Raw genomic sequence first — 27369 nt, forward strand, 5'->3', positions numbered from 1 at the left:
AAACCTTTCACTCACTGCCATTCCCTCTACTCCTCTTTCTACTTCATTTTGCCCTCTTGCTGCTCTTTATAGGGCAGTCACCCTAATCTCTGCCAGGAGTGGCTCATTCTGTAATCAGGGTTGGCTAGCTCCAGCCCTTAAGAGGCAAACCATCCTATTACACTGGCCTATTCAGACCCAACCATTCTCTCTGCTGCCCTCTAGTCTGGTTTTGGAACTGGGAATCCTGAATTTAAATAATCTTGTTTTCTGTTAATTCTTCAGTTGTGTTATCTGCGGCTAGAGATTGGTAAAGACACCAGTTAAAAAATGACAGGAAATACAGATCATTCAGTCACAGAATAAGCAAATTGCACTAGAGTCTTTTGTGGCCCTTGTACCTTGGACTTGAGCTTGCCCTTTGGGATATCAGCAACCTCTCTAATAAAACAGCTGCAAATTGAGGAAAAACTGGAATAACAGTGGCTAAGAAATCAATCAATTATCTGTGGCCTGCAGAATTCATGCAGGTTGCTCTATGCCTCTCCTTCATCCATTAGCAGCCCTCACTCATCATGGTCCAGGCATTTGCTCACCTCTTGATATGGCTCAACTAACTTTTTACCTTTTTTCAGTGGTAAAAATGGGATTTGGCTATGAAGCTAAATGTAAGATTGCCCTCTTATTTGTTTTTAACAATAAGATTTGCCTCGATTTTAGCATTCTAGCCTTTGTCATTATTATTATTATTATTATTTATTATTTTACGTATTTGTGTGATGACCTTGCTGAAAGGACTCAATAGGTATCGAGGCCCCATTGTGCTGGGCATTATACACACACCTAACAAAAAGATGATCCTTGTCCCTTGCTGTAGCTCACGAAAGCTTATGCTCAAATAAATTGGTTAGTCTCTAAGGTGCCACAAGTACTCCTTTTCTTTTTGCGAATACAGACTAACACGGCTGTTACTCTGAAACATGTCCCCTAAGAGCACTGAACAGTGTTTTCCAAGGTGCCATCCTAATCTAGGTAAGGCATTATCGTTATTTTGTTATTTAATATAGGGACACCAAATTGGGTCTCCTGGACACCCTGGTCTAATTAATCAGAATTCAGAATGAGTTCTATAAATAGCCACCTTGCTCCCTGAGTGCTATATTCCCTATTGATTCCATTATTTTCATTCCTCTTTCTTTTATCACCTCTTGGATTACTACTCCCCCCTCAAAAAATATCCCTTTTCACTCAAAACTGCCTTGCTCCTCATTAACGTCTCAGCTCAGTGCCACCAAGAGAAACGATGTTGAGCTCTTCAACTTTAGCATGGCATCTCTGCATGGAGAAAAGGACGAAGCACAATATGAGTTGCCTAAGCTTGACATTTATAGGCTGAAGAAGTGCTGTGGCTTCCCAGGTTACACTGCATCTGAATCTATGCCGTACCGAAGTTACAAAAATGCGTAGACATTATTCACAAGAGGCAAGGCTGATGCTTTAAAATAACCCCAAAGTTACTGGCAGAATGAAGCCTATTTGTTCCAACAAAAATGAGACTGCTAAACACATTCGTGTTATGGTGAATTTAGAGACCATGCGTTAAGGTCGCAGAGGTCTCTCTCATGTCCTAAATCCATGCTGAAACACATTCTCCCTTCCTTTGACTTCATTCGGGTCTCAGTATGTTGTTTCCCTAGTGACTTGGCTGGAAAACGTATGGTTGCTAGAAATGCTGTTGGACTTCCTGGTGAAGCTGGGTCTCTTTTTCTTCTTCCTCCATGGCAGGCACAGGAATATGAGCGTGGAGAGGAAGATCTGGCGGAAGTTTGCAGACACCAGGTTGTAGAGGATGGGATTGATGGCAGAACTGACGTAGAAGAGGACATTTGTCAACATGTAGAAATAGTGGTAGAAGTTATAAAGGAACCTGATGGAACAGAACAAGAAGAGAGGAAATTTGAGTGCGGGAGGAGAGTATGAATAACTTACAATTGCAGGGTTAGAGAAAATGGAAGCCAGATTTTCAGCGGATGGGGATTACCATACTGGATATCACCTGTGGGCCATCTAGTCCAACCGTGGCCAGCACCAAATACTTCAGAGGAACGTTAAAATCCATCAAAAATCCTAACAGTAGATAGATGTGGGATAATCACCCCCTCACAAACATCTCAACCTAATCCCCTAATACTTAGAAATTGTTTTAAACCTTGAAGCATGTGATTTTTATATCCCACCACGATTTGCCTTGTCTATAGACACACCTGAAATTAAAAAGGCTAGACTGAAACGTTGCCCTACATGATGCACAAATATATGCATGTTTACCACAAAGGCTGCTTAAGTGGGGTTGTCTACACTGCAGTATCTATGGCAGAGCTAAGACATCATAATATATGCTGTCACCTCCTCTCTCAAGCCAGTGAGAACTGCATCGATGCATTGAATCAGTCTCTGTGGTAGAACGAATATATATTTTGAGGAGATATCCATTTTATGGTTGACAATAACAGGATTTTTCAGTGAATTCTGGACATGAAAGATACAAAATAGAGTTTGAGGGTTACAAAATAGAGCTGGTTGAAATTTTTCAGTCCCAAGTGTTTTTTCAATGAAAAATGGCCTTTTTTGGAAACAAACATTTTTGTGTGTCATTAGAAGATTTCCAGATTTTCAGTGAAAGGCTCCAAATCTTTCAGCTTTCAAAACTGAAGAAATGTTTGCTTTTTGCTTGTTTTCAGTTTTCAACTACTGGAAAATATTCAGTTTTTGATTGTTTTCAGATTTTGAAAACCAGAACATTTTTAGTTTTTCCACTGAAAAGCTAGAAAATTTCCATGAGTGTTTTTTTGGGGGTGGGACGGGAGGAGGAGGGGAGAGTTTTGTTTCTTTCAAAAAATGTTTGCGGAAAATATTTAGTGTTTTCTGTCCACCTCTGTTAAAACAAAGTTCTACATAAGGGGCCTGATTCAAAGCCCATTGACGTCAACAGAATTATTCCTATTGACTTCAATGGACTTTGGATGTGGTTCTTGGGAACAACTTTGCTATCTGATGAGGAGCTTGTATCACTGTGATAACATATCTAGTGTTGGTCAATATTTTTTGCACAATTTGTTCATTTTTTTTAATGGCCTTTTTCTGAAAATGAAACTTTTTGCTGAAAAATTGACATAGAATTTTTTTTTAATTTTTCCTCAGCATTTCTCATCAATATCCTCACAGACTTTTTTTAACAAATTATTTTCAAAATCATTCTTGAAAAATTTCATTGACCAAACCCCCACTTTTCAGTCCCAGAGTAGGAAAGACAAGGTAATATCTTTTGAGGGAGTAACTTCTGTTGGTGGAAGAGACAAGCTTTCCAGCTGCACAGACCTGAAGATGAGCTCTGTGCAGCTTGAAAGCTTGTCACTTTCACCAACAGACGGTATGTTAAAAGAGATTACCTCAGCAAACTTCTTAGTGAAATTGTCGACCTGTTTTTCAACCAGGTCTAACTATAACCCATACAGGAGTTCCATCCTGTTCCCATTTTAGTCAACTGCAAAACTTCCATTGCTTATAGGTATGTAGGAACCAGACTATGGCCAGGAACTCATCAGCTTGATAATAAACAGGTGGTTTTAGTGTGATGTGCAAACACTGCAAGGGTAGAAGGCACGGGAATGTCTACAGACTGAAGAACTGTGTATAAGATACTGCACTGCCTTCTCTAATTACTTATGAGAGTTGTCATAGGTATATGCCAAACTTTGTAAAGTCAGGACAGTTATTTTTAGTGGCCTGAGAGGTTGTGCACCATTCTAAGGCTGTCAACATGATAGCATGAATCCTGATTATAGGGTTTTGCTCTGTGCAAAAGGTTTTTAAGGGTTACGACACACAGACCTCCAGAGAAAACCACAGTCTATTGCAGAACCCACATCAGTGTCTCTGATTTAATGGCTACAAAGTGCTAGGATATGGTGGCAGCTGAAGGCAGCCAGAGGTGCACTTGTTTGGGAACGTGCACATCTTCCAGACTGAAAGAGCTTGTCACTTAGTTCCTGATGGTGTTAATAATTATAAAGAAAATGTGAAATTTGAGTAGCTTGCAGTGCTGGTGCCCTTTGTTCTGGCCAAAGGAAGTACTGTGAAAGTAAGTATCCTTTCAAGCAGTTCCTTTCTAAAGATCAACAAATGTTAACTTTGGTCTATTCAGTCCTCTTAACACACTTTAATAGTTTCTTTACTGTGGTTTATCCCTACAGAAATATACAAGATTTCTGACTCATACACACAGAAAATCTTCACAGGTTCCTCTTCACTAAGGCCACAATTTTCAAGTGACTAGCGATTTTAGGTGCCTTAATTTTTGACTGCCCAACCTGAGACATCGTAAAGGGACTGTCTCAAGGCAGGTACCCACAACCAAGTCTCTTCTGGAAAAATCTTGGTCTCTAAAATCATGAATGCTGTCCAGGATCATACTTCATATTGATTCCCTTTATAAAGAGATTAATAAATGATGAATAGATGTTTTAACAAATGGATAATCAATGGTTATAGATTGCCATAGAGTCCAGCAGGACAATACGTTGCTTATAACCCTCTATAACAAATACTACTCATGTCTATAATTTGCTTATCATTTATTAACCAGTTATAAACAGCAATTTAATATGAAGTGAGAGTCTCTGCTTTGTTTTTGTTTCCGTAAACATTAACTGAAAAAGGACCCTGGTTCATCTCAGACTAGGTTCCTCTTTAGAGCTGGTTTCAGGCTGCTACGGGAAAAAGGATTGATGTATTTAGACAAGCACCATTCGATCATTCCCACAATAAACTGAATAGCAAGATCATCTGAATTAAAGGCACAATCATCGTGCTGGGAGGATGCCGCCAGGGTGCAAGCCAGGTTAGAAGAATGCTGGGTGGTGTGTTCTGACAGGGTGGAGTGATTCTTGTGGAGCAGGGGAATAAGCTGATGAGAGACAGCATTTTCAGTAGGAAGGGTCCAGCCACTGGACTAAAATCCCTGGATTACTAGGTGTGAGCAGGTAGAATTCATAGGCATAAATGGCTACGTCACACTACGAGCGAGGGGGGTGAGCCCCTTGCTCATGTACACGTTTGCACAAGCTCAGTGAGATCTAGGGTGGGTGTAAATAGCTGCGTAGCTCAGCAGAGCGAGCACATACCTCCCAGGTTCAGAAGGGTTTGTACTCAGCACAGCTCCCTCGCGCCTCTGCTGTCACAACCAGGGCCACCGCAGCTACGCTGCTATTTATACTCACGCTAGCTCTCAGCGAGGTAGCATGAGCAGGGGAACCAAACCCCTAGCTCATAGTGTAGGTGTAGTCTAGGTAGTAGGGTACTCATTTGCAGAGGTACAGAGAGCTCCACTGATCTTAATGGGCAGTACAGATGCTCAGCATGCTTGAAAATCAGACCTTGTGCTCTTCTGCCTGATCACAGATAGACCTGTGATGTTTTAGCAACCCCAAAACACAGACCTTAAACCCTGTGTGGTAAGAATTGGTGGCCCATTCCAATCATTACAAATACATCGTTGGTCTGTAGCTATGAGGTATTAATTCAAAAGAACAAGATTTCTCTTGTTCAGACATGGGCATATTTGTGAATGAACTGATGTCAAACCACCATAAGCAATTAATTAATCAGCAATATTGGTAGCTCACCATTCATAATATATCTGTAATTGCAGGACTTCCTTAAAATTAATCATCTCTTTTAAAAAATGTTAAACTGCAAATGGAACACATCAATCTATGTTAACTGCAGACAAAGTTGTCTATTCCTTTTGCTCAGAGCAAATGTTATTGTTACATAACTGCTTGCTGCTTTAAGTGCTTTTCTTATAGTAAACAAGAAATAACAGTTTACTCCAATGCATGCCTACGAGTCTATTTTCTCTATTAAATCTAAAATCCGGTTGTTACCATGGTAGGATATACAATTTGTTTTGGTGGACTGCTCTACTGGAAATCACTGTTTCTTGTGCTTGGAATTTATGATATTTTAATAATATCTTAGTTTAGCTGCATTTTAGCATTGTAGAAATATCCTCCGCTCCCCTCCTCTCCTATTCACTGCGGGAAACAGAACTCTTTTCAGAGAAGGAGGATGTAATATTGTAAAAGAACTATCTGAGTAATGGTTAGATCCTTCGCTGAACACATCTCCTGTCATCTTCACCTCAAGGAATCTGGGGCTAGATTTTCAAAAACTTTAGGTGCACAATTGCATGTGCAAAACGTATGCTCTATTATGTACCTGTTCTGCACATGTAGTTGCCATGACTATGGAAAAAATTGGATAATTGCATGAGCATATAGCTAATAGGATGTATTTGCATGTGCTATTGTCATCTTTTATGTGAGCAACATCAATACATGTGCATATAAACTAGGTGTGCAATTACAAGCATAACTGCCCACCTAAACTGTCTGAAAATCAGGCCACTGGCCCCTGCAAATGGATGATGATTCCTATATGTTAATTCTGGTCTTTCACTGCTAAACTTAGCAATTAACCTACTCCACTCTTCTCATAGACTTTAAGGCTAGCGGGGACCATCTTGATCATCTAGTCTGACCTCCTGCACACTGCAGGCCACAGAACCTCACCCACCCACTCCTGGAGTAGGCCTATAACCTTTCGCTAAGTTACCAAAGTCCTCAAATAATGATTTAAAGACTTCAAGTTACAGAGAATCCACCGCTTACACTCATTAAAACCAGCAAATGATTCGTGCCCCACGCTGCAGAGGAAGGTGAAACACCCCTATGATTTCTTCCAATCTGACCTAGGGGAAATTACCTTCCCAACACCAAATATGGCAATCAGTTAGACCCTGAGCATGTGGGCAAGACCCAGCAGCTGAACACCTGGGAAATAATTCTCTATAGTAACTTAGAACCCTCCCCTCTAGTGTCCCATCTCCAGCTATTTGCTAATATTTGCTAATAGCAGTCACAGATTGCCTATAATGGCCTGTGACCCATCTCATCAAAACATTTCCTCCATAAACGTATCAAGCTTAGTCTTAAAACAAGTAATGTTTTTTGCGTCCTTTACTTCTCTTGGAAGGCTGTTACAGAATTATACTCCTCTGATGGTTAGAAGCCTTTGTCTAATGTCAAGCCTAAATTTATTGATGGCTAATTATATCCATTTGTTCTTGTGCCAACATTGGCCCTTAAATAACTATTCTCCCTTCTGGGTGTTTATCCCTCTGAGGTATTTATAGAGAGCTATCCTGTCTTCCCATAGCCTTCATTTTGTTAGGCCTAACAAGCCAAGCTCATTGAGTCTCCTCTCATAAGGTACGTTTTCTATTCCTCTAATCATCTTTAGTAGTCCTTCTCTGCACCTATTGCAGTTTCAGTTCATCTTTCTTAAACATGGGAAACCAGAATTGCACGAAGTATTCCAGATGAGGTTTCTCCTTGTATAATGGTAATAACGCTTCCTTATCTCTATAGGAACTACCTTACGTGATGCATCCTAAAATAGCATTAGCCTTTTTCACAGCTGCATTGCACTGTCAGCTCATAGTTATGCTGTGATTGACCAATACACTCAGGTCTTTCCTCTCCTCTGTGGCTTCCAAATTCTTGTTGTTAGTCCCTAAGTACATGACCTTGAATTTTGCACTGTTAAATTTCAGCCCATTTCTATTACTTCCATTTCCAAGGTCATCCAAATTTACTTGTATGATATTCCAGTCCTCCTCCGTATTGCAATACGTTGCAATTTTGTGTTATCTGCAAATTTTATTCGCATACTCCCACTTTTTTGCACCAACTTCATAAATGGAAATGTTAAATAAGATTGGTCCCAAGACCATTCCTTGAGGAATTCCACCAGTAACCTCCCTCCAGCCCAACATTTTACCTTTCAGCATGACCCATTGTAGTCTCCCCTTTAACCAGTTCCTTACTCACCTTTCAATTGTCATATTAATCCCCATCTTCTCCAATTTAACTAATAATTTCCATGTGGAACTGTGTCATGCTTTACTGAAATCCAGGTAGATTAGATCTACTGCATTTCCTTTATTTAGAAAATTGGTTATCTTCTCAAAGAAAGAGATCAGGTTGGTACCTTTTCTAAAACCAAGATGCATTTGTATGTTGAAATGATGCAGCTATTTTTCTGTCTGTGGATTCTCTCCTATCACCTGGAAAATGTAGCTTTTTGGAACTAAATTGTGTTATGACATGAGATGCTCCACCTTACACCTAATGTCTCTGGGTCTTAGATGCATACCAACAATCCACTTAGGATGGATAAAAAATGATCCAACCAAGGATTTTTTAGGGACTGGCAGAGGTGAAAACTGGTCACTGTACTAGTAACAGGTGGTAATTTTGTGATTGCCAACATGAGATAATCGGATGCTGTTTGAATGCAAGCTAATGTTTCCCAGCACATACATCTTTGGGATCCAGCTGTTAAAACCTGTAATAAAAAAATCAAGCTGAAGACAATTTTGAGACCTTCTTAAGTTCTTATTTTCCCTGTAAAACTTCAGGGCCAGATTCTGATCTCCTTATTAAATATCACCATACCCACTACTGACCCCAAAGGTGCTAGTAGTTGAATAACACGGTACTCAGGTGAAGTAAGGGGAGCACAGTCTGGCCCCTAGACCTCTGCAGTGACATGGTACAATAGCATTCTACTTCAAAATAATGACTCACTCTGTCCAGTGATCTGCTGGAACATAGCAAAACATGAGACGCCGAACATGATAAGGAAGCCAGCAGACCACGAAGGCAATCACAACAGCACCTGCAAGGTACAAACATTTCCATTATTTTTTTATTGGAAATAAAAAAGCGATCAGTTTTTGTGCACATTTAACACTGTTTTCGTTTAAAAGCACCAGAATGGTCCTATGTGCCATTGTGCTATTAACAGCCCCAGAGGGATAACCGTGGCTTTTATCTTTTATGATGGAACAAGGGTAATGGAAATAATGGAAATTGGTTACAACCCATGGGGGAGTAGCAGGGTATAAATAGAAGAAAAGAGGTCTAATGCATGAGAAGGCAGTAAAGGAAGCCTCACATTGTCTAGTTCAGACTCTACATCAAGCAAAATCTGTCTCCATGTTGACTGTATTTATATTTTATCTAACAGAAATAACCCATAGCACTTTTTTCATCCAGCGGCACATAGAATAAGGAATACCACAACCTCAGTAGTGCATAGCACATACCTGTGTCCCATGTGTATAAAGCCATTGAATTATCAGGAGTCCCATTGTGTTACTGATCATCAAATGATTTCTAAGGATGATTTAGCTCTTTGGGGCAGGACCCATCTTTTTGTTCTGGTTGGACAGCACCTAGGGGTCCTGGTGCATGACCACAATCCAAATAATACATAATAATACTACTGATAAAATCAATAATCAGGTGTATCTCTCAATGGTAATGTTTTATTCCTGAGGGACACCTTTTCAGCAGGAGTTTGCAATACACCAGTCACCACACACTCCATTAGATTTGTCAAAGTAGAAACGGTGACAGTTCTGCTGGAAACCTTGTGACATGAATGCAGTGGCATAGGTGGAGTCTCTTTCTGATGAGCACAAAAGTCCATTTTAAGATGTGATCTTTCAATATGTTATTGTAGCAGGAATAAAATTTTTATTCCAGATCCACTGATTGACTGAGGGAGTTCTATGGGTGTAACCCTAACAGCATCCTAATGCAAGAGGCTCATTGGTATCTGGTAGGGAGTTTCAGCTGGCCTGACCAGTTCAGTGTACCTCAATTAATTAATGTCAAACTGTATCTGGTGTGTCATATAAATGACCATTGGAAAACTAATCACACCAATCACTAATATTCTTGCATGGTGTATGTACAGTAAATGCCCAAGGGACCATACAAAGGAAGGAAGGAAATGTGGAACTAAAACATGTTTATTAGACAAGTCTGGGGAGTGGGGAAACAGGTTTCTCCCAGACAAAGGACAAGCCTATGCCTCCAGCCAGGTGTCATCAGAGTCAATTAACAATCACATGGCAAGTGGCCATTTATTTGCATCTATAGGGCAGGAACAGATCAATTTACATTTTAGCAAACACCAGCATGGAAAGAAACCAGCACAGAACTTCCTTCCCCACCAGACTCCATGTCTCCTTCCTCATAGCTGGAATGACGTTTATTTTGGGTGGGAACCTTCAGAAGAATTTATTTCAAAGGTTCACTGAACTATACAAGAGAGAGAGACAAAGAACCCCAAGTTATCCTTCACCTTGGAAGACAAGGGGAACCAGCACCCTGTACTTCTGTGGAAGGTCCTAATTGAGACACTGTCAGCCAGGCTGGACAAAGAGTGATTGGTGAGAGAAACCATCGTAAATAAAGGCTAGATTGCTAGATTAAGTTTTAGATTTTGATGCATGTTCTTCACTTTTATTTGCTTGTAACCACCTCAACCTTTATTTCTTTTACTTGGCATCACTTAACCTATGTCCTGTTGTTAATAAACTTGCTTTGTTTTAATTGAAACTAATCCAGTGCTGTATTTGAATTGAAGTGATTATTAATCCAGTTAATGAGGCAAGCTGCTGGGTACTGACTCTTAAAAAAGCAAACAAATTATTATTCCTTTGAATGGCTCAAGAATGGGCTGGACATTGCAGAGCACACAGTTTGGGGGAACTCTGGGTTTGGGGTTTTATTGGAGTCACTTGGCTAGTAGTAACCATTGGTGGTAGATACCAGAGTGGGGCTGGGGTGTAACAAGCAGGCTGCAGGAATAAGAGCACTGAGTCAGAGCTGCTAAACACACAAACACTCAGTGCTCACTTATTTTCTGGCTGTCAGCATCCAGGCTGTGAGCCACAGCAGCAGAACATTTAAGGCACCCAGAGTCACAGGGCAGGCAGTGACACAACTTCTCACTGGTCTGGATCGCACCCAAAATGCGACAACAGTATATTACATTTGTCTGATATTCAAGAAAATGCCTCTAGCTAAAAGGGAAATCCTAACATGGAGTTTAGAACCTCTCTAGCAACATCTCTACTGATGAGAATGAAAGTATGTGTGAAAAGCCGGGGGCTCTCTACAATCAGAATGCATTTCATTATACGGTGATCTAGGGACAATTTCCAGACAAACCAAAAAAATTTTCACCAAGAGACACAATTAAGGCTACAAAGTACTTTAAAAACAAGTTTAATAGCATTTTAGGGCCTAGGTCTCCCCTCACTTTAACTGAATTACTCCTGATTTACACTGGTAAGTGGGACTAGAATCATGTCCTTGGAAGTTTTCCAAAATAAAGCAATCAGACCTTCCTGAAATTCATGAAAATTGCAATTCAGATTCCACCAGTAGCCCTGACTGTGTTCCCCAAGTCAGTTAAATATGCTTCCATTTAGACCTGATCCAAATCCCACTGAAATCAATGGGAGTCTTTTAATTGACTTTGATGGGGTTTGGATCAAGCCCTTTATCACATGTCTGAAATTATTTCTTGACATCAGCCCAGGACCTTGGTAACTTGGTATTTTGTTTTATGAGGCACAGAGTTATGGCTGTTAGTCAGTCAGTCCGTGTTGATTGCACAAGTGCTGAAAATGACACATTTCCTATCAGTCCCCAAAAACGTTCTTTCTTCCTACAACTTGTTTCAAGCATATGACAGGAAAAATAAACGGAGAAACTCCTTCATGCCAGGAGGATGCAGCAGTGACTAATTCCTTTGGTCTAGCACAGTTAGTTCTCCTGCTGCTTTGAAGAGTCTTCCAAAGTGGAGTTGGCCTGTCTGCAAGATGCTAATAAAGTTCTAAGGTTAACCGGCTCAGTTTTGATTCATTTGGTTGTAGTCAGAGAACCATGATCATTCTAGTGAGTCTAACCTATAAACCAGGGTAACATAAGTGTAGCTTGTGACACCCAAAAGCTTATGCCTAAATAAATTTTTTAGTCTCTAAGGTGCCACAGGTACTCCTCAGGTTTTTTTGCTGATACAGACTAACATGGCTACCACTCTGATAAGTGTAGCTGTTAACTGAGCAACTTTTATATACTGAACAATAGGCTCTCACAGAGTGAATAGATAGAGCTGCAGGAGGGACCAGGAAACCAAAGTGGCTGGGACTGCTGGAGTTCTTGAGGGTATTTCCTCCTTGAACCAACATTCTCTCTTCTAGGAGCTGAGACGGCTCCAATGGAAGCCAATGGGGAAACCCATTGACTCATCCAGAGTAGCATCAGGCCCACAAGAGCTATGGCTCAGATGTCGTTGCAGTTGTATCTGGGCTATCTACAGTTCTGTCAGAAATACAGCTTATGTCTGAGGTTTTTTTCGAAGATACCTTATGGATTTAAATGCTCAACTCTCATTCATTTTAATCTCAGGCTAAATGTCAATCGTTAGGCTCTACAGTCATGACATGGCGGTGAGGGAGGCACCTACCTTTAAATGTTCTGAGCAATTGATTCAACACAATTTAACCACTTCCAAACATCACCCTCTCCAGGCATTGAGACTTCCACAGTAGCTTCTCCTCCCCTCCCTGGTGCCAGCAATTCTCTCCAGTACTCCTCCCAGCCTCAAATCCTCAGACAGCTTTGGAGTGGAATAAGAATCACATTGCATTCCACACCTAGGAGATAACCTCTGTAATGACCAGTGATAATCTTTCCCCACCAACTGCTGAGGGATAATTCAGAGGGCCTGATCCTGTCATGTGATGGGTGCCCTCCATACACCTTTTTGAGGAACCTCATCAGATGAGACACAAAAGTCAGAGGCGGAAGCTGGTAGAGCAGATGCAGAAGCAGCTGTAGCAGGGACTGATGGATGCTGATGATTGACTGGAAATTGTCTCCCCTCTGCTGTGTGCTCCAACCCCCCTCCTTCCCAGTCTCCTCACCTCCGCCTCATTCCACACCTGCCTCTCTTATCCTCTTTCTTCCTGCCTTGGCCCTGCCACCTCCCTCTCTTCAATGCTTCCCTCCCTTCCTTTGTCTTTCCATCTACTAATCCCCAGCCCCCCGAATCATGGTACATGACATCTCTCAGTTCACTCTGCTTGTGTGTTCTTCCCCCTCTCCCCTTAATGTCTGTCCTGCCTATTTAGATTGTAAGCTCTTCAGGGCAGGGATTGATTCCTACTCTGTGTTGGGGCAGTGCCTGTCACAATGGGACCCCAATGTTGGTTATGCTCTAGTCACTAGCATAATAAACATAATTAATAATTTTAAAAAGTGAGCAGGGAAAGAGCTTTTTTTCCTTTTGAGGTTTTAGCTAAGACACAATGGAAAATAACATGCAACATTAACGAATCATGGACGATAAAGCCCAGTTGGTGGGTGGCTTTGTTAATCTAGATTATTTTAAAATCAGGGAATCAAGGGAAAGATTCTTTTCTTACAATGCATATTTCCAGCGCTGTAAGAAATGATAGGTGTCTGGCAGAATCCCAGCAGGAAACCTCAGTCAAAACAGCATAAAATAACAGCCATGGAGAAAAATCAGAGCTAAATATAGCCATCATATTGCTTTTCATCCCAAATGTGCTTTACAGATGGTAAGGGCCAAATTGTTCCTGGCCTTTATGTGGGCTCCTATGGGGATGGTAGACAGGAAAGATCCCTTTGAGGCCTATATAACAGCCAACTGCAGTCTGCAGCCTCTGTATTGAGGGAGGCACCCCTTTTCCCTGGGTGTGAACAGTGCCCCCAAAGAGTGGGGACTTGTCCCCAACCCTTTCCTCTTCACCAACAGGGCTGGTGCACAGAGGGGAATATGATGTGCCTTATGAGGGGGCATAGCAGCAGCCATGTTCCTCCTAGAGCAGTGGTTCCCAAAGTAGGGGCGCTGCTTGCTCAGGGAAAGCCCCTGGCGGGCCGGGCCGGTTTGCTTACCTGCTGTGTCCACAGGTTTGGCCGATCGCAGCTCCCAGTGGTCGTGGTTCACCGTTCTAGGCCAATGGGGGCTGCGGGAAGCGGCGTGGGCTGAGCCCTGGAGCACCCATGGAGTCGGTGCCTATGGCTTGAGCTGGGGATAAGTTGGCCCTCAAGTATCTTCTCAGTGTATGCGCAACGGGCCTCAGGTGGCACATGACCAGGATTCATCACCGAATTTGGATCATTCGCTTCCCCAGCCCAGGACAGGTACTGACGGGGAGAACGATGTGAACGCCGATCCCCTCCCCCCCCCCACTCCCACTCTTGACTATGAGCTGGCATCAAGGCTCAGAGGAGATGATGTGCGTTGGTTGCAGGCATGTGATTTTCTTAATTAAAAGTACAGCTACACGATGCACTGAGGCTGGAAGAGGGGTACATTTGCAGAGGCTAGCTGTATTCCCCTGGGGCATTTGAAGCCCTTTCACGGATGCTGCAAAAGCCATTAATTTTGATAAGGTTTTTGGGAAAGGTAGGGTGTATGTTCCTGAGAGAAAGCTAGAGGATCTGTTATTGCTCTTTTGGCTGAATGAATTCATTATTTTGATGTGATTATTTTTTGGCTGCTGTGTGGTCACTGTTTGCAATTGTAGCTCTAATGAACTCTTACGGCACCTAGAGCTTTGTGACTTAAATCTAAAGAAATAACAAAATTAATAAATCCAATAAGGGCCTGATCCTGCCTTACTGGATCCTGACCATAGGAGCTTTGCCATTTACTTTGGTTGCTGCAGGCACAGACCTCAAATGAGACAAGGTGAGGGAGAAGTGGGGCACTCTAGCATCTTTTTAAAACCATCTTCAAAGTCTTGAAGAGGGTGTGAAGTCATTTCTTCACAGTGGGAGGCAACAGGTGTCAGTTCCTCTCAGCCATCCTGCAGCACACACAAGAAAAGGATGTTTGAATAGTTGCAAAGTTCGGAGTGACATTGATAACTCCCAGGGAATTCATTGGCGGACTGAGACCCCATCTTCAATTCCTGCTGTGGTAAGAGTTAAAAAAAAATCCAGTAAACACAGATATTTCTGGTTTCAGAGTAGCAGCCGTGTTAGTCTCTAAGGTGCCACAAGTCCTCCTTTTCTTTTTGCGAAAACAGACTAACATATTTATTTGAGCATAAGCTTTTGTGAGCTACAGCTCACTTCATTGGATGTAGCTCACGAAAGCTTATGCTCAAATAAATTTGTTAGTCGCTAAGGTGCCACAAGTCCTCCTTTTCTTTTTGCAGATATTTCTGTGAGTGAAAAGCAACACACATCAGCCAGACCTGCTTTCTCCTGTAGAGCTGGGGCTATTTCCCTCAGCTGTGCCTTTTCCTTTACTTAGCAAAATTCACTAAAGCATGAATCACAGTTACTGCTATGCTCCTTCAAGTTTCCCAGTCATTCTGGATGGTAGCATTCAGCCAGCAGCAGCTGTCCAGGACCAGCTGTATTGTGGACTGCCATTCACAGAGCAGAGAGAGAATTAGACAACAGGTGTCCTCAAGGCTCATAACAAGAAGGACCGAAATTCTGTAGCAAAGTGTCTGGATTCCACAACACTCTAGTGTAGCAGACTGGACGTTTTGTGACAGCTCCTCTGAATTAAAAAAATGGAGCATTTTTACTGCATTTGAAAATAAATGATTTGCTCATTTATGTATCGTCTGTGCGATTCATTTTGATATTAAATCTAATGTATTTATGCTGCCCCCATGTATACTAACACTATATATAACACCATTGTAGAAGCTGCCAGGAAGAAAACAGAAGTTTTGTAAAGGGCCTCCAAAAGGTGTTACTTGTATGTATGCATGTTTTTACATACACACACAGTTTTCAGGTGCTAACACAGGGGTGGGCAAACTATGGCCCGCAGGCTGCATCTGGCCTGCGGGACCGTCCTGCCCGGCCCCTGAGCTCCTGGCCCAGGAGGCTCACCCCCAGCTCCTCCCTTGCTGTCCCCCCTCCCCTGTAGCTATGCCGCCGCGCGGACAGCGGGGCTGCGAGCTCCTGCCGCTCTGAGAGGCATGGTAAGGGGGTGGTGGCAGTGAACAAGTTGGGTAGGTGGTCCCGGGGGGCAGTCAGGTGACAGGGAGCGGTTGGATGGGGCTTGGGAGTCCCGGGGGGCCTATCTGGGGGTGGGGGAGGGATGGATAGGAGGCGGGGCAGTCAGATGACAGGGAGCAGGGGGGGTTTGGATGGGTGGGAGGTTCTGAGGGGGGCAGTCAGGGGGTGGGAAGTGGGCGGGGGCCAGGCTGTTTGGGGAGGCACAGTCTTCCCTACCTGACCCTCCATACAGTTTCGCACCCCGATGTGGCTCTTGGGCCAAAATGTTTGCCCACCCCTGTGCTAACAAGTGCTTTAAAAATGGTCCCCAATAGATGCTTTTGGAGCAAGGTTTAACACTTGTGCACACACTGGTTTTATCCTTATTAAGATATTCTTACGGTTTGATTTTAAATACCAGATATGCAGCATCTCAAAAAAAAATGTTTTTCTACTGTGCTATTTATGATGTGTGGCATTGTGCATCTCAGCTGAGAAGGCCCTGCCCTGTATTTGTCACCCTTAATACTTATGTTTCAACTTTATTATCAACTGGATCAAGAATACATAGGGTGGCAAGCCAGCCCATCTCCAGCCACTCCCTGGGGTCCAATTCCAAACAGGGGCACATGTCAATTTTCATCTAAAAAACATTGAGTAAAAAACCTCCCCTTTTATCCCCTTCTCTTTCAGAAACCTAATGCCCCTTCTCTTTTCTCACACCTTGTTGAGCTAGGTGCTTACCAGGGAAAAGAGATGGGTTGTAAAAGGAATGCTGGATAAAGTAGATATTTAAACAATTTCTGTTGGATCAAAGACAATCATTTTGGTTCATTCAGGGATTTCTTCTAGAGGAGGCAGAGACTGTTGATTACATGTCGCAGTTCAGCTTGGGTGAGCCCCCACCGTGCTGTGTTCTCAAAGAGAAATAGATGCGGTTGAGAGAGTTCATTTAATATCACAGCAGAGTAACAAGTGCTAAAGCAGAGCACACGGGATGACAGTGCCCTGGGGACTGACTCAACAGGAAACATTATCTTCTGCACCATGGTGCTGATCTGAAGCCCATTAAAGTTATTGGGCACCCTTCCACCAACTTCTGTGGGCTTTGGATCGGACCCCCTGGGTGCCTGCATAGGGTACACTCAGGAATAAAAGGTGGGCAGGTTTCACAGTCTTGTGGGGAAGGTGGATTACAACAACATTGAATCAGCCTGTGGGTGACCCGCAGGAATGGTGTTCACGGGCCTGGAAATGGATTTTCTCTCTCTGTCATTTTTATGTTTTTAAAGACGGTCTGTCCTTTATTCCCCAAATTGCTATTTCCTTATTGAAAGAGACCGGGCCCATTATCTCTGCCCCTGAAGCAAAGGTGCTCCCAGCTGAGTCACACCGACACAGCGAATGCCCATTTATCACATCGAAACAAGCACCAGTCTTGTTCCTAGTGAACTCAAGGGCTGCTTTTAAATTGAGTTTGATAGGGACAGGATCGGGCCCATAAATGCAGCTATTTCCACATATGAAGACAATATGCTTCAACATCTGTAAGCAGAGCCACGGTGAACCAGAGCGGGGAGAAGCCAGACACAATCCCCTCGGAACTGAGAACGCCTGGCTTTGGCTTTTTATTTTCTTTCTACCCCATTTCTACATCTAACTTATTATTGAAAATCAGTTCAGTCCTTAAATGATTGCATCCGGGGTTTTCTGTTCTTTCTTAAACTAATTACAGCTTTATTTTTCCATCTGTTTAAAATGAATTACAAGAGTTCAGTGCTACGGCTGCTGCAATATTAGCTTTTAGCCATATTTTGCCTCTAATACTTTGGCTGATTTTTTAAAATTAAATCTGCAATTTTGAAAGTGACCTCAGGGGGATTTAGATGGCCAATTCCTATTAACATTAATTACACCCCAATCCCTTAGGCAGTTTTAAAAATCACAGTCTAGAAGTTTATTAAACCCTTTAAGCAAACTATGAGATGAACACATAAAGCATCCATACAAATCTGCATTTGACAGTCAGACTGAAGGTCTAGTAGAGTATTGTCTGATAAATATTCAGTGAATGAATGTATACAGAATGTAGCAAACCTTTGTTCTGCGTTGTGAAATCTAAACTGTTTTGAGACACAGTTATACATTCTATTCTTCATTAGAATTTTAACTTTGTAGTAGGGATGCCCAACAAAATAAAAGGCAAATATATACAGTACTAACTCACGTATCAGTTGTTCTATTGAAACATATCCTACTAGGCAGTGGAAAGACAAAATAAATGTTTAGAGGAAGAAAGCGGCAGACAAACAAAAGAAAGCATAGGTTGTTTAGTGTGCAGGAAGCCCTGCAGAGGAAGCTATGAATTTTGATGGATTTTTTTTTTATTTTGTAAAAGAAGATTTAAAAGATGCCAGTCTTGATTTTCTCAATAACATGCTAAACTAGAAATGAGGTTAATTTAGGGAGATAATTGTATTCGCTTACACACAGTATTTTATCTTAGCCTGTTTATCCTGCAGTGACAGGGAGATGGTCTAATGACCTAGCAGGGTTTTTCCATGTCTAACTTCTATGGGTACTCACAGTGTGTTAGTATAAACCTGGGAAAATGAATGGTCTCTAGAAAGGCACTGACCGACATGCAATGGCCTCCATTCTCAGTCCGTGTGCTGAGGGCAGGAATTATAGGAGGCACTTTAAACCACCTTTGTGCTCCACGTATTCTGGGGACATTTGGGAGCTTGTGTGGCTCCCAGCACTTGTTAAAGCAGTCTTGGGGATGCGCTAACTGATGCTCTGAACCTAAAAGGTCCACTATTGGCCCTGGGAAGCAGAGAGTTGTTGGAGAGGAGTGTGTTTGGCTGGAGCTCCTCCATAACTCACCCTGCCACTCTCAGCTCAGTTTGCCCCCAAACTTTCTGCATTGGGGGCCACAACTCTACAACCTGCTTGTGCCAGGGCTTGTTTCTGTGCTTTGACTGGCCCTTTGTGCCACCACCGCGGTATAGAGAGGCCTTAATGGACTAGAGATCCTGCCCCTAGAATTTTGTTTATTACTCTCCATTGCTGCTAATGCCTTTGCAGGAGCTCAATGCTAGTTTTCTTTACTGATTCTGTTCAGCTGATGTTGGCAAACCCTGAGTATTTTCTCCCGATCTTTTTGAGCAGAGCGCTGAAATGAATGTGGCTGGGGGACAGTTGAGCAAAGGCAGAAGCACTTTGGCTACACAGCCATTTTTTCCAGCCTTATCTGAACTAAACATCTCAGCCTCTGGAGGGTTAGCCCGTCCGTAGCCATCCATCTCCAACACCTCTCAAGGAACGTGTACTCTGCTAGGCAATGACATCTCAGGGGCTTACATTAGGGATTTGCTTCAATGCTGATTTCTGGAGAGGCGGCTTTTATGTATACCCGTTTTATATGCTCATTTTGCTGATGCCTATGGAAAGTGTGTGTTACAGGTCCCCCACTGTGCCGGGGCTCGTTAACTCAAGCTGTAGCAATGCATGCTTTTAGTTCTGGAGGTCCCCAGTGTGTCAGCCAAGACGGTGGCCACCATGCCATGACAAGAGAAGATGTCACACAAAGAACAACAAACGGTACCATGTTATTTGAGATAAAAGACAGTTGTAAGGATTAGTGCCAGCAGTGGCTAGGAGGTCACTGAATACCCCAATAATTCTTGGAGAAGAGGTCGCGCTAACTTTGTGCAGTACATTACATGCTTTGTGTAATATTTACACAATTATATTAATGTCTGTATGGACATGATGCCAGGAGGAGCTGAGACTAGCAGCAGGTGTCAAGAGCTCTCAGCTCCCTTTGAAGTCAGTTGGAATTGAAGACCCATGGCATTTTACAAGAGACAACCTTCTGAAGCTGCTATAGAGGATGGCTCACTGGAGTCAGCATGAGGTTTGAAACCTCTAAGTACTCTGGAGCTGCTGATTTCAATTCCAGCAGGGTTGGCTCATTCCTTCACCCTTCCAAAGTAGATAAACTGAGATAATTGTTTTGGTGTCTTTTAGAGAAGACCTTAGAATCCAAGGGCCCAAACCTCCTCAACCAAGGAGTGCCACTGATTTCACTGGGACTGCTGGGATGGGTAAGCTTTTGCTGGAATTGGGCTCCAAGTTGCCTTGTGGGATTATGTCACACCAAAGGACCACCTGTTCTCCCTAGCATCCTTAAATTCAGTGTCTCATCTCTTCACTGTTGTGCACTATGGGCCTGATCCAAACCCTGATGAAGTCAATAGAAAGACTCCTTCTGACATCAGTGGGCTTGGCATCAGGCCCTGTATCAATGATCTGTGTGGCTGTGGCCCATCACCGCAGAGGTAGCTGCACTTCAGTGGGGGAAATGATCCCTATACATATGCAGCTTACAAAAGAAATAATAAGTAATAATAATAATAATTAATAACCACCACTCATTGTGACACAGAGGCCCATTGGTGGTTCACTACTCTGTGTCAGCAACTTTTGTCAGACCTAACATACTCAGTACACCTAACACTCTGTTGTCATCATATATACCCAAAAGGTGGCATGTAATATATCACTGGAATACTAATAACTCACTGATCATTAATATTCTTGTGTGATGTATATACAAGGTTTGTGCAAAGAATTGTGGATAGGTGCTAGAATTATATCCTTATAATGTGTTTGGCAAGCAAAGCATAAGCACAGTTTGTCTTAGAAAAAGGAGTGTGTATTTGCTTGTCTGACCAGCCTGGTCATCAGGCAGAGACAATTAACGTACATTTATATAAAAGGTAAACAAAGTCATTGAACTAGCAGTATGGGAGAATAGCCCTATCTTCATAGATAGGGGACTGAACCTAATGATAAGCAACTGAATCAACTGCTTGTATACAATATTACAAAGTGTATCAGGTAAGGTCCTTTATGAAAGCCTGTGAAACACTGGTGATTAAAATCATTGTGAAATATCTGCTTTAACTCTATATGAGGAATTATGGCTTCTCATTGACATTATGCTTTAACATCGGTGACCAAACACAGGGAAAAACAGGGGGAAAGGCAACTAACTACCTGTCTCCAGTGTAAATGAAGCAGAGTGGAATCAAAACAGAGGACACTCTATTTACATACAAATCAGCAAGGGGACGGAGACTGCATTCCGAGGAAGCCTTCCTGCCTTTTGAAGCAGGGTCAATGAATTTTGGGAAGACAGCATGGTGTCTACACCCCAGCAGCTCTTTACTTCGGCTCTGAACAGGAACCAGGTTGTGACCCTCAGGGTCGCCGTCTGGATTCTGCCCTGCTCCTGGAGCAATATAACTGCATGCTGCCCCTTAGCATGTTGGGTACTAAGGTTACCCTTCCAAGCCCACTCTGACTATGAATTCTACACCCTGGACACTGGGCTGTGTGTTTGCCCTTTTGTGGCATGCTGGTGAGTAATTACCTGATCGTGCCATTTTACCACTGACTTCACTGCGTGAAGGATCAAGCCCTAAAGGCTCAAACAAACTCTCTCCAAGGGCACTTCATCCCACGTTTGAAAATATTTTCTCATTTGTAACCATCCACTCTGAGACTTGGAATTGAAATATGATAAGTTTTTATTGTGTCACGTCCACCTGCTACCTGGTTATTGTGGCATTGATAACGTTAGGAGGTCTGACAGTGTCCCTGGTTTGTTTTAAAGGGACAGGAGCATTTGCTTCATTTCTCATCCAGCCCTAATTTGGCTGCCCCCAACCTGCATGTCTAGTATCCAACGTAGGGCAAGATTTTATCTGTGTTCACTGGCATGTTTTAAATATTAGGTATTAAAATACCAGTTGTTCTTGTTTTTTAAAGCATATATTACTGTGTGCATCAGTCGGTATGTAAGTACTTTTCAAATATTGAAAACATTTTAAAATACTTATGAATGAATTAAAAAAGCAGGTACTGAATGGTGAAATGTGAGAATTATTTGGCTTATTGCCTGACTAAATTGGCTAAATGTATTTGAAAACAATTGATGTTAATTTTTCTTTAAATGCTTGCACCCAAAGGAAACCTGCACAATACCTTCAAAAGACAAGCCTGCGAACTTAAACTCATAACGCTACTGGACACCAAAACTCATGGACTCAACAGTGACACTGGTTTCATGGCTCATTCTAACAATTTGTAACAACACCTGCCTGCTAACCCCTAATAACCCACTTCAAACTCCTTTTGTGTCACTGTCCAACCTTTATTGCCTACTCCATTTCAAGTGGCCTCTACAACTTGTGTTACCCCTTATGCTTAACAATCTGCATTTCAAGTGGCCTCTACAACTTGTGTTACCCCTTATGCTTAACAATCTGTCCCAACTTGTCTGTAGCTCAGCCACTCTGATTTCCTTCCCAAGCCCTGAAGAAGAGCTCTGTGTAGCTTGAAATCTTGTACCCAGAGGTGAAAGTGAGCCGGTGCGCCCCGGTATGGGGTACTGGCAAGAGCCGGTGCACCGTACCGGGGTGGATCGGCTTCCCCAGGCACAATTTAAAGGGCCTGTGGCTCCCAGCAGCAGCTGGAGCCCCCAGCCCTTTAAATTGCTGCCGGAGCCCTGGGGTAGTGGTGGCGGGGCTGGGGCGGTGATTTAAAGGGCTGGGGCGGTAGCCGCGGACGAGCCCTGGGCCCTTTAAATCGTTCCCATAGCCCCGCCGCCGCTTCCCCAGGGCTCCGGCAGGCTCCAGGGATGATTTAAAGGGCCCAGGGTGGTAGTGGCGGCTGGAGCCCTGTCCCTGGAGCCATCGGGAAGTGGTGGTGGGACTCCAGGGACGATTTAAAGGGCCCAGGGCTCCGCCCGCTGCTACCGCCCACGGCCCTTTAAACCACTGCCAGAGCCCCCAGCTGCTGCTGTTACCCTGGGGAAGGGGAAGGAGGCACTTGCCAGTACTGGGTGGGCCAGGACTGGCTCTGATCTTCCCCAGCCCCACCCCTTCCGGGGGCCAGAGCCGATCTCAGCCCAGCCCCATACCGGTCAGTCCCTAGACGTACTTTCACCCCAGCTTGTACCTTTCACCAAGAGAAGTTGGTCCAATAAAGATATTCCCTCACCTATATTGTCTCTTTTAATGGTTTCTGTATGAGAAGAGCAAATAATCAGCAGATAACAGATGGCAAGTTTTTACACACTGCAGGCTATATATTAGGAGATGTTATGTACATATATGCATAAAAGACTCAAGTCTTAGAAGACCGTAAGCCCTGGATTCATGAACCACTTTACTGTTGGCAGATAGTGGATTTGTTTAGGCAAAAGGTTTCTTACTACAGAACAAAGTCAAATGAGCAGAACACCAGGAACCACAGCTGCACAGAAGTTTCACACTTCTTGGGACATCATTCAGTAGTAAAGAGGTTAAGCTCAGCACTATTTAATAATTAACATTAATCATAATTAATAATCAGAGAACTGGAAGGAAAATTTGGGGCAGGGAAAGGCAAAACTGTATGCATTCTATTCATGGAGATTCAGAGTGAACATGCTGACACACAGAGGCAATTACCCAGAACTGTCCTCATAAGATACTGGCAAGAAGCCAGCTCTTTGAGCTCTTTGAATTTTGATTCTCACACCCACACTGACATCTGGGTAGGACTAAGATCAGAAACCCACAAATTTAATGAATTGCCAGTCTGGTCTACATAGCAGCCCAACTCATACCTTCTTTGGCTCTGAACTTCCTCATTATTTAGGACACAACTAAAAGTAAATGTAGCCAAGAAAGGATGTAAATGCTAGCAAATAATGTGTTAATTCATGAGCTATTGATTCTGAGTGCCATTAGCCTCTTTTGGTAACATACTGCTCTAATTTATTGTGCTGAGTGAATTCAGAGCTGCCAAGTCTAGCCTATGATATTCCAATGGTTGGATGAAAACATACTTTCTGAGAGCGGTTAGGAATCTTAAAGCAGTGAAATTAGAACATAAGAATGGTCATACTAGGTCAGATCAATGGTCCATCTAGCCTAGTACCCTGTCTTCCGACAATGGCCAGTGCCAGATGCATCAGAGGGAGTGAACAGAACAGGGCAATTATCAAGTGATCCATCCCCTGTTGTCCAGTCCCAGGTTCTGGCAGTCAGAGGTTTAGGGACACCTAGCGTATGGGGTTGCGTCCCTTGACAAGCTTGGGTAATTACATGATATGGAGTTACTGTACCAATGAGGAATGGATGCTGCACACTCCTATGGGTGGTGGAGCAGGTATTTATATGAACTCTTGTGCACACTGCCCCCTGGTGTTGCTGCCGAAGCAATGCTGAAACGCTTTGCTTCACGGCCACACTCTGATCACGGCCACACTCTGATCCTGACTTGGGGAGTCTAAACCAACGTAATTTGTACTGAAGCCCTAATCATAGAATCATAGAATATCGGGTTGGAAGGGACCTCAGGAGGTCATCTAGTCCAACCCCCTGCTCAAAGCAGGACCAATCCCCAACTAAATCATCCCAGCCAGGGCTTTGTCAAGCCTGACCTTAAAAACCTCTAAGGAAGGAGATTCCACCAACTCCCTAGGTAACACATTCCAGTGCTTCACCACCCTCCTAGTGAAAAAGTTTTTCCTAATATCCAACCTAACCCTCCCCCACTGCAACTTGAGACCATTACTCCTTGTTCTGGCAAATGTCTAATGTGCAACAGCTTTCCTGAGCATTGGCACTAAATCTTCAAGGTGAAAATTTGCCTGGAAAAAATAATAATATAATAATTAACAAAAGCTTCTTTACTTGGAGAAAAGACCCATGTCTTACAGTGTCTTAAAGAGACACCTATTTGTGAATAAATTCTTTTATAAGGGAGTCACTCTTGGGGAATGAGAGGTATAAATTTAGTTTTTTGCATTGTTATTCATGAAGAAATCTATCTTCCTTCATCTAAAGGATACAACTCAGTGTCAGGACAAAGGTGTTGGGGCTGAGCGAGAAAAGACTGATACTTGATAAATAGAAATAGGCAGAAGTATTAAAAATAGAATAAAATATTAATCCATTGAGGTGCTGATATGGCTTCCACCCTTGTAATATCTAAATGCCTCCCAAGCATTAATACATTTATCTTCATACTAGCCCTGTGAGGTATTATTATCCCCATTTTTGAGATGGTTAAGGAAGGCATAGAGAGATTACATGACTTACCCGTGGTCAGACAAGAAGACTGCAATGAAGCTGGGAACGGAACAATGCCTCCTGGGTCCCCAGTGAGTTGCTTAGCCACAGGATCATCCTTTCTCTCACTAAGTGCTAGACAAGATAGTGTTCAGAATGCCTCAGCCTCGTCTATCACAGCCTCCATCAGAGCTGTGGTGCTGCACTCATTAGGAATAATGGACCTGAAAAATCCTAGGGTGACATCCTGGTGCCATGGACGTCAATAGGAGTTTTGCCATCAATAGGGCTAAGATTTCACTCCTGGGTAGACCAGGTCGAACAGACATCATAGCAGGGAAAGCATTTCAGCTTCAACCAAGGTAATGATGACAGTGGCTGTATGGAAAACCACCAGAAAAACTGTCACACTGTACTTTATACCTGCGACTGTCACCATATAAAACAGAAGAGAAGCGTCTTTTATTAGAATGTTTTCTGTGCCTTTTTTTAACTGATTCTGTTCTATCACCTCCCAGTTTATTCTCCAGATTCCTTTGCTTTTCCCTTGTCCCATTAAGTTAAGACATCAAGTTTGCCATAGGTCAGCTCTATTTCCAGGTTCGAGATCTTTGATTTGACCTGTGTCTGAACCACAGCTCTGCACAGAAATAAAGGGAACAAAGCAATCTCTGCATTGCCTCAAATGTTATTGACTAAAACATTTTTGATTAAAATTCTGTCAGCAGTTTTGCTCTTGGCTTCATTTATAAACTCTACCACCAAGAGTGTGTACATATGAGCATATGTGCTGAATAGATTTATGGACTCTGTGTATAGAAAGCAAGAAGATAAATCGTGTTACCCACAACAATGGGCAACCAGAAACTCTCAGTGTCACTTCAATAGGCACCCACAATAGCCCAATTTCTCCAGGTAATTATCCTGAACGCCCATGCAAATGGTTGGTTAGACAACATATGCATTCTGTGACGGGGCAAGGCCAGATGGCTATAGAAAAGTAGTGGGAGATAGATATATTAGCTCCAGGCTAAACAAATCCCTGGTACCAGGTTAAGTGAAATGGAAGCTGCTCCAGGTCAATTAAGACACCTGGGGCCAATTAAGAACTTTCCAGAAGGCAGGGAGAATGCTAGGTTGATTGGGACACCTGAAGCCAATCAGGGGCTGGCTGAAACCAGTTAAAAGCCTCCCAATCAGTCAGGTGGGTGTGCATGTCAGGAGCTGTGGGAGGAAGTTGTGCTGTTGGAGAGGCTGAGTAGTACACACCATATCAGGCACAAGGAAGGAGGCCTTGAGGTAAGGGTGAAGTGGAGCTTGAGGAAGTGAGGGCTGCTGTGGGGGAAGTAGCCCAGGGAATTGTACATGTCATGTTTCTAAAAGGTCAGCTACCATAGCTGATACTATTAAAGTCCCTGGGCTGGAGCCTGGAGTAGAAGGTGGGGCCGGGCTCCCCCCTCCCCCTTTGCCCCCTGATTAATCACTGAGACTGGGAGACAACAGAGACTGTGCAAGGAAGGATAACTTCTCCTCACCTCCCTCGCTGGCTTATGATGAAAATGGCTCAGTAGACTGTGACCCTTGTCTCTAGAGAGAGCAGGGTTACGTGGAAGGTCACAGTGAGCCTCTGAGGCTAGTGAAATCCACCAGGAAACGCAGGACCCACAGAGGCAAGGACAGAGCTTTGTCACAACTCCTAGTTATGGCAATGGTCTGTGCAACCGCAATAACTGTGTGTGCAAATGTGAATCCATTATTTGCCTGGGCATGTTTGCAAAAGCTGGGCCTGGATGTCTCTCTGAACCATATTTAAATTATTCAGAAGTTTGGGTTGGCTGTAGTTCACTGAAGCCCACAGTTTATTCCTGTGAATGGGTGCACAATGTGGGCTGGGGGAAAGATGCAAAATGCAGCCTCTGTGCAGCCACAAATGCAATCTTCATGCTTGCCTGAGCACATGGAGTGCTCGCTGCTCCAAAGGAATGGAAGAGGATGGGTAGGAGGTGTGGTCCATTACACTGAAAAGGTAAATTCCACATGTATCCGGGGCAGTTCTGGAAGATGTACTAAGCTGGGTGCCCTCTTGGACAGCACGACTCAGGAAAACCTTCAGTGCAGGACTGTACTGATATGGCACAACTGAACCCTGAGTGGCGTTAGTGTAAATGTGCAGATGGAACCATTCCTGCTGCTCCACAATGCAGTTCCTCCTTCTCCTTGCTGACATCGAGTGAATGCTGGAACTCGGTCCAGCCACAGAACCCATTAACATGGCCTCC

The 27369-nt window shown here is 43.2% G+C and overlaps 1 protein-coding gene across 1 annotated transcript in view; it reads right to left on the reverse strand.

The window, feature by feature from the left end:
- Window positions 1–761: 761 nt before the first annotated feature.
- NTSR1 (neurotensin receptor 1) overlaps window positions 762–27369 on the reverse strand; it is a 103175-nt gene continuing 76567 nt past the window's right edge. Inside the window, exons 3-4 of the mRNA XM_084646348.1 lie at window positions 8691–8781; window positions 762–1906 (exon numbers count right to left, since the gene is read on the reverse strand). Coding sequence (XP_084502474.1) covers window positions 1657–1906; window positions 8691–8781 — 341 coding nt within the window. The 3' untranslated portion in view covers window positions 762–1656. The remainder of the gene's footprint in view (window positions 1907–8690; window positions 8782–27369) is intronic.

The sequence above is a fragment of the Lepidochelys olivacea genome (genome assembly GCF_965140295.1).
Source record: "Lepidochelys olivacea isolate rLepOli2 genome assembly, chromosome: 13".
Lineage (NCBI taxonomy): Eukaryota > Metazoa > Chordata > Testudines > Cheloniidae > Lepidochelys > Lepidochelys olivacea.